This window comes from Grus americana, chromosome 16 (assembly GCF_028858705.1).
Source record: "Grus americana isolate bGruAme1 chromosome 16, bGruAme1.mat, whole genome shotgun sequence".
Taxonomy (NCBI): domain Eukaryota; kingdom Metazoa; phylum Chordata; class Aves; order Gruiformes; family Gruidae; genus Grus; species Grus americana.
Genome location: NC_072867.1, coordinates 15,747,168 through 15,761,061, shown reverse-complemented (window position 1 = coordinate 15,761,061; position 13,894 = coordinate 15,747,168). Strand labels below are relative to the sequence as shown.

At 56.8% G+C, this 13,894-nt stretch overlaps 1 protein-coding gene across 4 annotated transcripts in view; it reads right to left on the bottom strand.

Annotated features, from left to right (window-relative positions):
- Nucleotides 1-13,894, bottom strand: part of RPH3A (rabphilin 3A) — a 35,434-nt gene that overhangs the window by 3,098 nt on the left and 18,442 nt on the right. For 2 of the 4 annotated variants that reach the window (XM_054844918.1, XM_054844919.1), the window contains exons 5-20: nucleotides 13,026-13,155; nucleotides 12,660-12,746; nucleotides 11,998-12,163; nucleotides 11,515-11,556; nucleotides 9,018-9,149; nucleotides 7,515-7,607; nucleotides 7,285-7,344; nucleotides 6,993-7,214; nucleotides 5,828-5,907; nucleotides 5,406-5,480; nucleotides 4,340-4,449; nucleotides 3,599-3,725; nucleotides 3,015-3,071; nucleotides 2,683-2,834; nucleotides 839-920; nucleotides 192-288 (exon numbers count right to left, since the gene is read on the bottom strand). In XM_054844918.1, coding sequence (XP_054700893.1) covers nucleotides 192-288; nucleotides 839-920; nucleotides 2,683-2,834; nucleotides 3,015-3,071; nucleotides 3,599-3,725; nucleotides 4,340-4,449; nucleotides 5,406-5,480; nucleotides 5,828-5,907; nucleotides 6,993-7,214; nucleotides 7,285-7,344; nucleotides 7,515-7,607; nucleotides 9,018-9,149; nucleotides 11,515-11,556; nucleotides 11,998-12,163; nucleotides 12,660-12,746; nucleotides 13,026-13,155 — 1,712 coding nt within the window. The remainder of the gene's footprint in view (nucleotides 1-191; nucleotides 289-838; nucleotides 921-2,682; nucleotides 2,835-3,014; nucleotides 3,072-3,598; nucleotides 3,726-4,339; nucleotides 4,450-5,405; nucleotides 5,481-5,827; nucleotides 5,908-6,992; nucleotides 7,215-7,284; nucleotides 7,345-7,514; nucleotides 7,608-9,017; nucleotides 9,150-11,514; nucleotides 11,557-11,997; nucleotides 12,164-12,659; nucleotides 12,747-13,025; nucleotides 13,156-13,894) is intronic. The other 2 variants (XM_054844921.1, XM_054844920.1) reach the window with 1 other exon arrangement.

The following is a 13,894-nucleotide window of genomic DNA, read 5'->3' as shown; positions in this document are numbered from 1 at the left end:
AGACGGGGCAGTAAAGTCAGTGTACTGTATTTGATGCCCTGATAGAAGTGCCCAACCAACCTGCACAGTCCCACCTCAAAACTCAGCCTGGGGTTCCTCACAGGGCAGGGGACCTACGCATCCCTCCCGTACAGCGAGCACGGTATCGGGCGTCAAAGCTGCACCCCAGAGCACAGAGACTTGCATCTCACCAATGTAATCATTCGATTTTCCAATGTCGTAATCCCAGACAGAAATGTCCAGCGACTTCTTAGCCAGATCGCTGTGTTTTATATCATAGAAGAACTCCTGCAGAAGAAGAACACCCACATCACCCCAAGCACCCCAGGAAAATACACCCAGAAAACTGTGGTTAAGGAATTGCAAATGATCTCTCTGTACAGCCCGAATTCAAAATCCAGCGAGAGGATATTTAAAATACACCAACGAAGAGCAAATGTCCCTTCCCTGCGGCACCTCTCCTCCCAGGGTCACAGCACGCTGCACAAACCCGTAAGCCGGGATCACCCCTTGTATCTAAACGAGCACTTTGCGGGCGTCCCACCAAGGCTGCACCGGCCGTGGGACCCCCCGGGGATGCTCGTCCCACCCGCACCCCTGGCCGGGGTGACACAGAGTCGGCAGCACGGAGGCTTCAGGGTGCAGTCAGCGCTGCCCGGCACTGACCTGGTGAGATCTCCCATGGCAAAGTCTTTCCTAAAATATTCCTGGGTGCAGAAGGGGGGAACAAGGAATCTGAGCAAGGAACCGAACCTCAGGGAGTTTGTCTTCCTCCTCCTCCACACAACAGTAATTGGCTAAGTTGATTTAATAATATAAAAATTACATCCGTCCTTACCTCGTTAAACTCAGGATTCAACGTTTTCTTCTTAATCTGTGTCTTGTGCTTGGCCTTTTTTCCCATGTCGGGTTTCAGCCAGCTGCAGGGAGAGGGGGGGATAGAAAACAGCTCAACACTCAAGTGCAAGAACAGTGTGAGTTTAAGCTAAAAAAAAAAAAAAGTGAGTTTTTGGGCTAGAAAAAAGCAATTGAAGATATTTAAGGCAAAGAAATGGATTAGCCTGTCTCCCTTCTCACCTTCTAAAATTATCTAAAATAACTATAAAGTGAGTTAAATCCTGAATACTCTTTTTTTTTTTTTTTTTAATTCCCCTGGATTACCAGACGAGACACAGGAAACCATAAAGACCTGCTCTGTGCAGAGCTCGGCAGAAGCCGTTCTGGGGGAGCATCTCTTGCTCAGAGCAGCCAGGTAACGTTCAGACCCCAGAAAGCAGCGAGCCTGCACGCGCACTCTTGATGTTCTTCCAAACCATACGTTGGTCCAAGGCTTTTTACCCCAAGCCACGCTAAAAGAAACAGTTGTAGGTGTTTTATGGAGCAAAAGCGGGTGAACTCTGCGTTTCGTTGGGGAGGAACCTGCTGAGGCCGACAGCGAGGAGCCGCTGAAATGGTCAGGGAATTTGGGAAACGAGCAGCCGTGCTGGTTGCCAGTAGATGAGGGCAATTGCATGGCCGGTCAACGAGCCTGGCCGCTGGAAAACCCAGCCAAGAACGCGCAAACGCATACAGAGATGGGGAGAAATATGAAGAAAAAAAGATAAAAGTAGCCCATTAGTGTTTAATACCACACAGACTAGTATACTCAGCCAAAGTGGGTTCATCTAGAGAAGGTGGGAAAAATTAGGGGCTCAGGCTTTGCAGCTTGGCTGTGGACCCAGAACTAAATTGTAGAGTTGGTATTAATTAGATCTCTGTTGGAACTTGATTTAAAAATGGAGAGCCACCATCTTCTGCGTGTGGGAATGGAAAATATAAAAAAATAAGAGAGGCTGAGAAGGAAAACTACTCAGTTCCACGCAGCTACAAAAAGATGTGCAAAATGTTCAACACGAGAGTTATTGAATGAGTTTTAGGCAGAACAGAGGTTTTTTCCTGAAGGCAAAGAGAAAACAGTGACAAAAAAAACGCAACCAGGAATGACTGCAGGGTCCTCTCCATGTTGCAGTTTATGAGGTTCGAGTTAAAATTATCTTATTCCCCCATGCTCGCAGGAGCCACTCGACAAGCGCTGCTCCCCCATCACCTGCCTCCACAGCTGAGAGCACCGACGGGTGCGCTGCTGCTCGAGGAGACCCGTTGCCAGCACGAACCACAGCAAACGCCGCTGTCTGGGTTAATTAAGCCGATTTGTTTGCAGCAGATGTGGCACGGGACAGGGACACGCATGGCAGGGTGATCCCTGGGCTCCCAGATACAACCAGCACGTGGGCTTATGGGACAGCAAGTGGGGCAATGCTCCTCGTCGTGCACGGAGGGACATCAGGACATCCCTGCCCTGCAGCCGTGGTGGGTCAGAGCCCGGGAGAAAGAAGTCTTGTCCTCCAGCTCTGCAGCTATGAGGTGGCTGTTGGGTCTGTGCAGTTGGGAACCTACGGGGAGCAGATGGACCTATGGTCTGGGTCAGTGTCACCCAGCTTCAGCCACGGGACGTTACCACCTTGCACAGGCATTGCCGGTGAGCAGCTCAGTGCTGCATGAGGTCTCAAGGTGCTTGGGAAACGCTCTCCTCTCTCCGGTGGTTTTGGAAGGAGCTCTCAGCCCACCAGCTCCTGCCCAAGGACAGCGGGTGGCTCCATGACCACGCTTGACCGCACTACGCCAGCCCCAGCTCTCACTTACAGTTTAACAAAAGGGTCTGAGTATCCGTTGGCATCCATAGCTGCTAAATGCACGCAGCGTACGATGCCGACAATCAAGCCGCCCTGCTGGGTGCTGTACATGAGGGACACGAGGATCTTCCCACGCTCTTCCACATCCCCACCACGATCTACCTGCAAGAAGAAGCGACCAGAGATGGGGACACGGGGACTAAGTTGAAGACGACTGTCAACTGCAGAGCAGATGAGACAAGATGGATACAAGGTTCCCTTGAGGGGGGGAAAAAGAGGCTTGTACATGAGAGATGATGGGTGAAACGTGCATGGAGCACATCATCCTCCAAGGACTCTTACCTCCTCTTCGTACAGTGCCATGCCACGGGATGAGCCGGTCGTTCCAGCACGCTTCATCTTGGATAAGGAAGGGAAAAAGAAAGACTGCCATGAGTGACCGCAGCTGGGAGAGGCATTGTCCTATGGCACAAACACCCCCAGGAGCCCAGCCCAGCTCTTCTGCTGGACTCGGGAGTGGAAAGGGGGGGTTAGGTGCATTCATCTGCTCCATCAGCCTCCACCTCAGCAGCCTCAACACCTCGTCTGTAGCACCGGGGAGCAGAGCTCAGGGACGGAACCACCTGTCCTCTCCTCCACAGCGGGACACATCAGCATAGGCTGGCACCACCAGCAGATCTGCAGCCACCGTGGAGGTTCCTCGACTAACTTCCCCTGGATTCCCATCACACTCTTATCTCCCAGCCTTGACGTGTCACGTCAGCCCAGACATGGGTGGGAATCCAACTCCTAAAGATGCCAATGAAGTCAGGCACCTACAGCTCTCAGCTGGTTCCAGCTCCAAGCTCACCACTAACTCCCTCACATGCCATTTGTTAGCAACCTCAACATTAATGGTAGCAGAACGAAATTTCACAGAAACTCACTGGTATTACTCTCTCCAAGCAGATGTTGAAGTTCTTTTTCTGATTGGCTTTGAGTTTTTTCAAGGAAACTCTAGTTTCTCCAATAAACTCATTGTGGCCAAATTTGTCTTCATCACACACTGAGATCCTGAAAGGAATGGGAAAGGTGAATATCAACCAGGCTGGAGCAGTTCCCGACTCCAGAGCACAAAACCACTTTTGCAGGGGCAATGCTCAGGAGGTGGACAAAGCAAAGCACCACCAAAGCCTCCATCCGTCTGGCTCTCCTCTGACCAAAAGCAGTCAGAAAACCAAACTTGAGTTTTGCCGGAAAAAATCAACATTTTTAATATACGCTCTGTGATGGGGCAAGAAATCGAAAGGTGAAAATTTCCCGTAGGAAGGAAACGCCAAAAATTTTTTAGAGACATCTAAATGTTTTGCTGGGACACTGTCAAATCATGCACAGATGTGCAACATATGAGTCTCTGTGCTGATAAGAATAGCAGCGATGCCAGTAATTTAGTATTAAATGACAGGGTCAAAATGCCTTTCTTTCTCTTTTTAAAAGCACCATCAAAATCAGCACGTTCACGTGAAGGATGTTGATTTTGACCAAAACCTCTGCATTTCAAGGTGCTGCATCAACACCTGCCCTTTGCTGCTGGTGCCCCCTCCTGAGGAAGGCTGGCTTGCGACACCGCGTGCGAGGAGACCCATGGTCCCCACCCCACCCCGGGATACCGCAGGTGCTCTGCTTGCCTGAGGGTTTTCCTCTGCATGTCCTCATCTGTGATGCCGTGGTACACCAGGGTCTCATTCCACACGGGGTTACGGGTGTTGCGCAGCGTCTTCGTCCTCAGCTTATTTGACTACGGCATCAAACCGAAACACGGCATCGTTACACTCCTGAACTCCTCCCCACCTAAATTTAGGCTCCTGGCAGAGCAGTGTAAATTAGACGCTCCATCACCAGTTTGACTGGGGTATGGAGGACTCTGCAGGACAGCATTGCTGCCTGCTGAGGCTGTTGCGCCAGCGAGCCATCAACTCCAGGTGGCCATCACCAATCCGACAAGATGGACCTTCATGCACGCACCGGGGACTCTGTTGCCGGCCAGGGCAGCCTTCTCCCCCCGGCTTTTTTCACTGTCTGGGGTCTACTGGGTCAAGGACACTTGTAGAAGAAAAGGTTGCCCAGGGGGCAACTGCTGTGTGGGGCTTGGGTAACGGCCGTCGTGGGCTAAAGGAGATGACAGCTTGGGAAACGAGGAGCTCTGTCGCTTGTTCACGTGTCTTTCACACACACACACACACGTGCAAAATAAAAAAATTAAAAGATAGATCCGCAAACAAGAGAGCAATAGAAATCCCCTTCCCCAAAGGTTTCTCCACCGAGATCAGCTTGGCTGGGAGTGAGATTTCCAGGGATTTTTTTGATGGAGAGAGGTCAGAGTTTACTCTTCACAGATTTAATGAGAACATGCTGTAGCTACAAAGCAAATGGATCGTTCAAACTCTGGTAACAATTAGATTTTGTGTCAGATGTTTTGCGATGCATTAACAGCGTCACCTCCTCCGGAGCTCCCCTCCATCCCTAAGCAGATCCCTGTCTGCAGGATGAGCTGTTCCTTGGGTGTGGGAGAGCATCTGCAAGCATCATCACTTTTCAGAGATACCTCCCGGGTAAAACAGCAGCAGTGAGCGACTGCACGGAGAAATCAAGGGGAGAAAGTCTGGCGCAAGGTAGGGAGGGACCTCAGGGGGCTTTGAGAAACCTCTGCTCCGTCCCCAGCCCAAAACACACCCAAACCAGGCAAAGCCTCACCTTGCTGGCTCCAGGCAAGAGGTGCAGTTTTACGTAGGGATCCGCCAAGCCGTTTGAGTCCATTGGTTTTAAGCCCTAAAAGACAATAAAGAAAACGTGGTGCACGAATCCTCCTTAAGCAGAACCAGGGAAGAGAAAAAGCTACCCATGAAGAACTCAATAAAGAGAAAACGTGTTCAGCAAGCTGAGAGTCTCGTTCTCTGCCCAAGCAGGCGTGGGTACCACGATGTGCTGAAAAATCAGACCCACTCGAGGAAAAGCCCCACAGACCTCTCCTCCCCAGCCAGGAGCATCAGCAGGGCTGGGCTGGGTCTCCCCAGGGAGCAGCAAGTGGCCACGCTGCTTCCATCCCATCATACCAGGGCAGCTGGGAGCCGGGCAGACTGAAAGCGGTGAAAGGAGGAGAAGAGAGGACCGCTTACTTTGGCCTTGATGAGGGTGCAGTGCAGGGAGCTGTTCTCCTGGTCGTAGAGCAAGCTGAACTCCAGCGCTCCCAGCGTAGCTGATGGAGGAGGAGACGGAAATAGGACCTCGTTAAAACCCCAGCCAATAACTATGTTTAATCAGCCCTGATTATCGCTAATTAGAAAGATCTGCGGTTCAAACGTAAAAGCCATTTAATGAACGCGAGACTGCGCTGGCACCGGCCAAACTGCCACGCTCAAATCCAGCCAGATCCATGAGCTCTGGTCAAAGCTTTACAAAGGTTGAACCAGGGAGGGCAGCTTGGGGCTTTTGAGCTGACTTTAATATTCGCCAGGCAAGGGAGGATGTAACGCTACAAACCCTTCTGCGGGCACAGCTCAGGGAGGCAATGCCACCCCAAGACCACTCCGAGAAGGTGCTTCAGCTCAGGTGGCCACCATCTCCTCCCAAGGCTTGGGGCTGAGCAGTTGGCCCCCAGTTTGACCTGTTTGGAAACCAGCTCGTGCTTGTCTTCACATGCTCACCAGGAAAAGATCACAGGGATGAAGAGTTAGCAGAGAACCTCAGCCAGGTCCATCTGCCCCTGCACAAGCATGATTTCTGCACCCGCTCCTGGCCCGGAGCAGCTCTTCCCATCCTGGGTGGGAACAGGCTGGACAGGTGAAACACAGCACTGCCCTGCCATGGACACTCGTCCTCACACAGCAAAATTCCCTTTTGGGGGAGTAAGTGACTGAACACTGAGATTTCACAGCATAAAGGTACTGAAACCACCAAGCCTTTCCTACAGACAGGTCCAGGTGCTTCTCACAGCGAAGGATGCTCCGATGGAAATGGGCAGCCGCCTCCAGGACTCGAACGTGGAAGCGGGAAGGTTGTGTGAGCAGAGCCTAAACCATCACGCGTCTGAGCTCAGTAATTTGGTGCAAAACAGAATGAAGATCCCACAAGCTGTGCTGAAATGACTGAGCAGGGACAGCCTACGAGACCCTGCCGTGGCTCTGAGCCCTGGGGGAAGCAGCATCCCCCAAAGACCCTCCCTGCCAGAGACCCACGACCTCACGGCACGAGTCATAGTCCTGCAGCTATCACCTCCTCAAAATCCCGGGTTTTCCAAAGAAACTGCTCCTTCTCCTCTGGCCAGGTGCCCCGGATACGTACTGCCTTCATCAGAGTCGTAGCTGTTGGCGTCCTCCTCCTCCTCCTCCTGCGGTGGCTGCCGCAGTGGGGCAACGGGCGCCGGTGGGATAGCGGGGGGCTGCGGGAAGGCGGGGGGCTGCCGGGCTGGCCTCTCCTCTCTGGTGGGGGGCACAGCGTAGCCCCCTCCTCGCTCCTCCCTGGCAGCGGCGCGGGCTGGCTCCGGGGGTCCCAGCGGAGGGCTCGCTGCAGGAGGGACCCCGTTAGCCCCTGGTGCACTCTGCCCCCCAGCCCCTCGCAGGGGGATGAATTTTACCTTGTCTCTCTGGGAACCGTCCAGCCACCCCAGGACCTGGTCTTCCCGCTGCCAGCGGCGCTGGGGACAGATGCAGCATTACTGGGGTGTTCACCTGGGCGATGCCCTTCACCCCTCTCCCACCCCAGCACCGGCACTGCCCCAAATGGGGGGGTCTGTGCCCATGGCAGGGCATCAGGGTGTCCCCGCCGGGCACCCAGCACCCTGGCTGCATCCCCATCGCATCCTACCTGGGGGTGCTGCTGGACCAGGACCAGGAGCGGGGCCGGCAGCAGCTGGCGGGGGCGGCCGTGGGGCTTGCAAGGAGTTGGTCCGCTTCACGCCTGCAAGGAGAGGGGAGGATCAGAAACGGCGTTTCGGGCTGCCAGGACTCTGCCTGCGTCACAGGGTTACAGCCGGAATCGGCTGGGGAAGGGCAGCGGAGAGGAGAGAGGTTTGGCCGATGGATGGAGGCGGCCAAGATAAGGGCTCAGTCCTGGGTGTTTTTGGGGAGCGGGTGCAGCCTGGGCTGGAGCAGGGAGCGTTTCACTAGGGGGACCCCGTGCTGCGCCGATCTGCCTGCAAAAGATGGAGACGCAGAAGAGGTGGAACAAGGAGGACGGATGCGGTTGCAGCCAGGCACTGGTCTGAGCTGAAAGGTGAACGAACCCGTGAGCATCGCTGCGATGCCCGTCACGTCCACGTCCCCCTGCACGCCCGACCGATGGCACGGCCCCAGGACCACCGCTGCGCAGCGTCCCCACGGGGTGCACGCGCATCCAGAGGCAGCGATGGGGCACGGGTGCGCCCTCAGGGGTTATCTGCCCAAACGCGAATTAAACCACCGGCTCCCCACGGCAGAAGCCCGGGCAGCCCCGAATGCCTCTCTCCAGCTATTACCCGACTATCCTGCCATTTCATGCCTTTATTTCCCAAGGAATTAGAGAGGACTTGGACATTTTCCAGCCTTTTTTAGCTTCACCTATTAAATTTGCAAGCTCAGCTCCTCGATGAAAAGTGGTCTCTGCAAGTGCCTTTCCCCTTCTGGAGCCTCCTGGGAAGGATTCATGCCCTGCCGAACGCTGTTGGCCACCCGTTTGTATCACAGCCGTTTACGATAGTTTAGAGCACATCAAATTTTCATGAAACAAGAAATGACATCCCCAGCCAGGCCCCCGCCAGCACAGCGCGGGCTCCTGCAAGCAGGGCTGGCCCACGCCTGCTCCTTCAGCAGCACCTTGCTGGGCACGTGCCCACCCCAGCAGCGATGGGGGGGGGGCATAGCAGCGGGAAAGATGCTTCTACCTAGGGTCCTGACTCAGTTGCGTTTCATCCCTGCTTAAAAATTAACCTGGGAAGCACTGAGCCTGCTCCTCTCTTCGCTTCCAGCTCTTGCATCGTGCAGGGGGCTCCTCAAATTCAGGTCCTGCCATGGGCCATAAGATGCCCCTTTGCAGGGAAAAGCAGGGCAGGATCCTGCCTCTCCTCCCTGCGCACAGGGGAAGGGGTGAGGACCCCCCTCCACATCTCCCCCCCAATCCCACCAACACCCTGGACCTCCCCGTCAGCAAACCCCACGGAGCCACCGCTCACGGCTCACATAAGGCACCAGGCGAGCGGCGCCTTACGTGAAATCCCTGAGCATCGCCGAGCGCTGCACGTCAAGCAGAGACAACCCTCGTACGGCTGCTGGCTTCACGCCCCCAGCCCTCTCCTTCCAAGCACGTACGAGCCCGCAGAAGCGCAGCTCTCACCAGGGCTCCTGCCGACCCCGCTCTCGGCGGCACGGTCGCGGCTGTCGGCGTCCCCACTGGCGTCACCACCTTCGGCCGGTTTGCGGCTGGGCGCTGCGTAGCTCCCCTGGGCAGCCGCTATCGCGTTGCTGCCTGCGGGGAGAGGGATAATGGCAGCAGTGAGGCTCGCACCCCGAGCACCCATCCGTCCCCAAAGGCGGCCCGGAGAGGAGCCGCTTGGGCGATGCCCAGCCTGGGTGCCAGCAGGAGGAGGAAGAGGATGGGTACGGCTGCTGCGGTATCTCCCCCAGAGCACTGGGGACCGCGAGCCATCCGGCACCTGCGGCACAGCAAGGAGGGCTCCGCACCATCAAACCCACGGTCGGGAAAGCCCAAAGGACACGGCAAGCCATGGGGACACCGGGACACACGAGAGCCTCGTGGGAAAGCAAGGCCAGAGGCGCCCGTCAGCCCGTCCTCAGCACCCATCAACCCCTAATGCCATGACAGCTCCACAGTCCCCAGGACGGGGGGGGGGGGTCATATTTTCTTTTTGCTGATCATCTGCTATTTATTAGCGAGACAATAGCGACAGCTGCCTTTGTCTCTCACTTCCATCCACCCAGCAGCATCCATCCCAGCGGATAAATCCCAGCCACACGCGCCAGGGTGACGAGACTGCTTCGTGGTGATAAATTGCAACCCACGGACGTGATGGAAAAGGTCTCGGCGCTCACCTGGCTTGTGCTGGAGACACCAGGTATAAATCTTTGCTGTGACATAAATGGGATGTTTATCCTTGGCTGGGCTCTCAGGGTCACCAGGCGCAAGGAGAAAGCAAAACGCAACAGATTGCAGGTGGGGGAAAGAGGGGGGCAAAAATGCTGCGATGCTGGGGAGGAGGGGAAATGAGCACCCACAAACCAGGAGCCCCGTGGTGCAGAAATAGCAATGCAATAAATTTTCCGAGGGAGCTTTAGGAAAATCGTGGGTGCATCGCAAGCATGCTGATCACCGGGAAGGACCTGCGGAGCTGGACAAACCCTCCCTGACTCACAGGCAAGCCAGAAGCTTAATAAAAGCAGCCTCTTGTCAGCCAGGAAGCTTAAACGGCACCAGCTACCATCGCGATTAAATAGTCTTAATTAAGTGGTTTCCCCAACTGCTGCTGCGTGGGAAGATGAAGTCCATCACTCGGCACGACCGGGCTGGGCACAGCCTGGCTCAGCCGGAGCCTCCCACTGGCACGGGGAGCTGAAGCAGGGGCTGCGGCTGAGCCTGGGTACCCCCCCCATGGGTACCCGCACCTGGGACCCGTCCTGGCACCACCACCCAGACACGCAGGATGCATCCCCCCAGCGAGCCGTGCCGCCACGGCAGCCATAGAGGGAGCACGGCTCAGCACGAGGCTGTGCCACCCACCCTGCCTGCTGAGATGCTGCCTGCCCGCAGCCCTGCCTGCAGCCCACCCAACACAGAGCCAAGCCCCAGGCGACTCGGAAATCAAACGCAGCCCCGGGAACCAGCTGTTAAATCCCGCGCACCGACGGCGTCTGCCAGCTGGGTGGTAGCTGTCACAACGGATCCGGGGCAAAAGGAAGGGTGGGACAGAGGGGACTGCTCCGGGGGGGCGGTTGTGTCCTCAGCCCCCCACTGCCACCTCCACGCAGCTGAGGAAGGGGAGAGGAAGAGGAGGGTTTGCAGCCATTGGGCTGCCCCCAGCCTAATCATTGCCTGGGGGGGGGGGTCAGGTCATCTCGTCACCCGGCGCTCCGATGCCGAACTGAAAACGGGGGCTATATTCACAATGAACTCCCGGTGGCACAGCCGGTCCAGGAGCAGCCCCAACCCCAGCTCCCGCCGGTGCCAGCACCCAGGGGATGCGGGTCCAGAGCAGCGCAGGGCGTACACCAGCTTAGAGAGATGAACCCCGGCGAGGAGCACGGCTTCACCCCTGGACATGGGGGGCACCGATTGCTGCCGCTCGGCCGACATCGCTATTAACACAGCTGTGAGTACTGGGGGGGGGCAAGATATAACCATAAAGACAGACTGCTGCATCCTCGCCTTGCTCTGGTACCCGAGCACGGGGCACCGGCACCCATGGGAGAAACCCAGTGCGGCCAGAGCAGAGCCTCTCGGCTGCTCCATCCCTCGCCAACACGCACGAGTCCCCCACGAGCCTCCCAAAGTTTCCACAGGAGGTTTCCTAAGGACTGCCATTAAATAACCAGAAAAACACCTGCCAATCAGCAGCAGGAAACACCACCCACAGAGGCAATTCTGCTCAGCGCTCAAATTGCGGCGTTTCAGCCCAGGCGCGGTGCAGTAGGTGGGGAAGCCCCAGAATAACTCTGTGCCCGCGCAAGGGGTGGCAGCGGCAAGGAGAGGTCCTGCCGCCGCCGCTGCAGCATCCCACGGGAAAACACCCCAGGGAAAGGCATCGGAAGGGGGGGGGGGGTCAGCACAGGCGGCACAGAGGCAGCGGCACAGGGGAGGGTGGAACGCCAGCGCTTACCATCAGAGTCCTGCTCGGCCAGGGGCCCCGCGTCCGCCTGGCCTTGGGGCACAAACAGAGTGAGAAGCGGTGAAGCTGCAGCCCACCTGCCCGCCCCCCCCAACGCCAACCCGGGCTGTGCTGCCACTCCTTCCCCAGGTTTCCTTTGTTATTCTTATATTTTCTAGGCTTCTCGCATCACCGTGTTCATACCCGGGCAGTGCTGGAACCCCCAGCCAGGCATCCCAGATCCCCACCCAGGGCTGCTTTGCTTGAGGACGCCCCTGCAAACCTGGCCACCCTGACGTGGACGGCCCCCGGCAGGCAGGGAGGGCAGCGGGGCCATTTCTGCGCCCTTTGGAAAAGGGGCAGCAGCTACACGGCGGCCCTGGATGCTATTTGCCAGGGCTTGTCCTCGCAAACGATGGGGAGGAGACCCAACGCCTCGCTAGCAGGACCCCTGCCCCTTGCAGAGGGAGGGGGTCAGCACCCGCTGTCACCTACCTCGGGTGGGCGTGCGGGAGGGGAGTTTCGGGTCCTGGGTGGGCGGCTCCAATGGGCTGGGCTCGCTCGGGGCTTGGGGTCCCTTATTCTTGCTGACGGGCATCGGCTGGGGCAGCACTTGCTTGGGCAAACCCTTGAAGAACCAGGCGCCGGAGCGCTTCCAAACCTGGGGGTGCAGGCAGCAGGGTGGCACCCGTGTCTCAGGGGATGCTGGGTGCAGCCTTCGTGCCCTGCATCACCGGGGTCTGCCTCCGGCAGGCAACACTGAGGGCGTGCACCCCCGTACCCCCCTGCCCCGCAGCAACCCACAGCCTGTCCTGCTAATTAATTAACTTCTCAGCTTTTGCACACTGTAGGCGGCAGGGAGTCGATCTCTGGCCACGGCAGCCTCTTCAACCCCAAGACTTTGTTTTAAAGGGGGGTTAAAAAAAAAAAAAGGCATTTTATATAGAAAACAAAGATCATCCTGTAAGAACCAGGCTCAAGTAGCTGGGCAAGGTTTAATGGTGCTGGGGGACAGGCTGAAGGTCCCTGGAGCCTCCCCCAGTCTGGAGCCGGTCCTGTCTCAGAGGTCTGGGGTGGGGACAGTGCGCAGGGCGAAACCAAGGGCAGGGACCGCGTCCCCGCTCCGGCGCGAGGAATGCCCGGGGCACCACGCTCACCTCCCGCTGCTCGCTGCAGATCTTGCAGAGCCAGATGGCGTGGGGCCGGCTGTTGGTGGTCTCCACCCCGCACTTGGTGCAGACGTTCTGCAGAGAAAGCAAAGAGCCGGGTGGCAGCGGGGACGCCGCGACCGCCAAAAAGTGCCACCGTACCAGCATCGGCCCCTTGGGAGCGTGAGGTTAATGAGAGACGGTTAACGAGAGCCCTCCCAGCATGAACATCGGTGATTGCAGAAACCCCCAGGGACGTCCCCTTGTGCCACGTGCGGGGGGATGCTGGGCAATCGAAACGCGCACCGAAAGACCAAGGTGCCCATTTTCGCACCGGGGGGATGCGCGGGAACGGGGTGCAGGGAGACGCCTCACCTTCTTGCAGTCCTCGCAGACGACGCAGGCGGATCCCCGCGGTCCCAGCTGTTCCCCGCAGAGGATGCAGCGGTTCACCCCGTCCCCCAGCACGCTCCGACGCATGTCCTCCAGCCGGGTCATGAGTCGCCTGGCAGGAGGAGGACAGGGGCTGTCAGGAAAGGCACGGCACGGCCGGGATGCGGGGGTCCCGCTCCCGAGGGGCGGCGGCTGCTGCCTTTGGTCCAGCTGCGGTTTCCAGCAGAGCTTCTCCTCTTCCAGCTATGGGAATGCAACCAGGGCCCAAGACACATCCCAGGGGACGTGTTACGGCGTTATATTCCCCTACAGCTTTCTATCGCGTGACTATTAACCTCTGCGGTCCCAGCTCCTGCATGCACCCACGGGCATGAATTCCATCCAAGTCAGCACCTTTGCCCAAAGCACAGTTTGACACCAGTGAAGCAGCTTTTCCCCCCGCAAATGGAAAACTTTCCGCCCAGTCCCAGTGACCGCCCACTGAAAAGCTGCAGGAGGAGATCTTGGAAGGGCTCTGGCAGGAGGACTGAATGGATTAGTTAGTTTTCTCAATTTCTAAGGAAAAAAATTGCATATAATTTACTTTATGGAAATTCTTAGCCCTTTGAGTGAAATGCAAAAAGCCCACCGGAGAACAGGCTAGAAAAACACATCTGTTTACTACAAAGGTAAAAAACCCAGTTAAGCAACTTCTGGGGAAAAAAAAACCACAAACAAAAAAAAACAAAACCAAAAAAACCACTGGCAAAAGCGGTTTGCAAAGCAGGAGCGGGAGAGCGCTGCCTGCCGAGCACCCAGGAGCTGGCGGCAAGTTGTACACTCAGTTAACCCAGAATCCTGGCCCTAAAAAT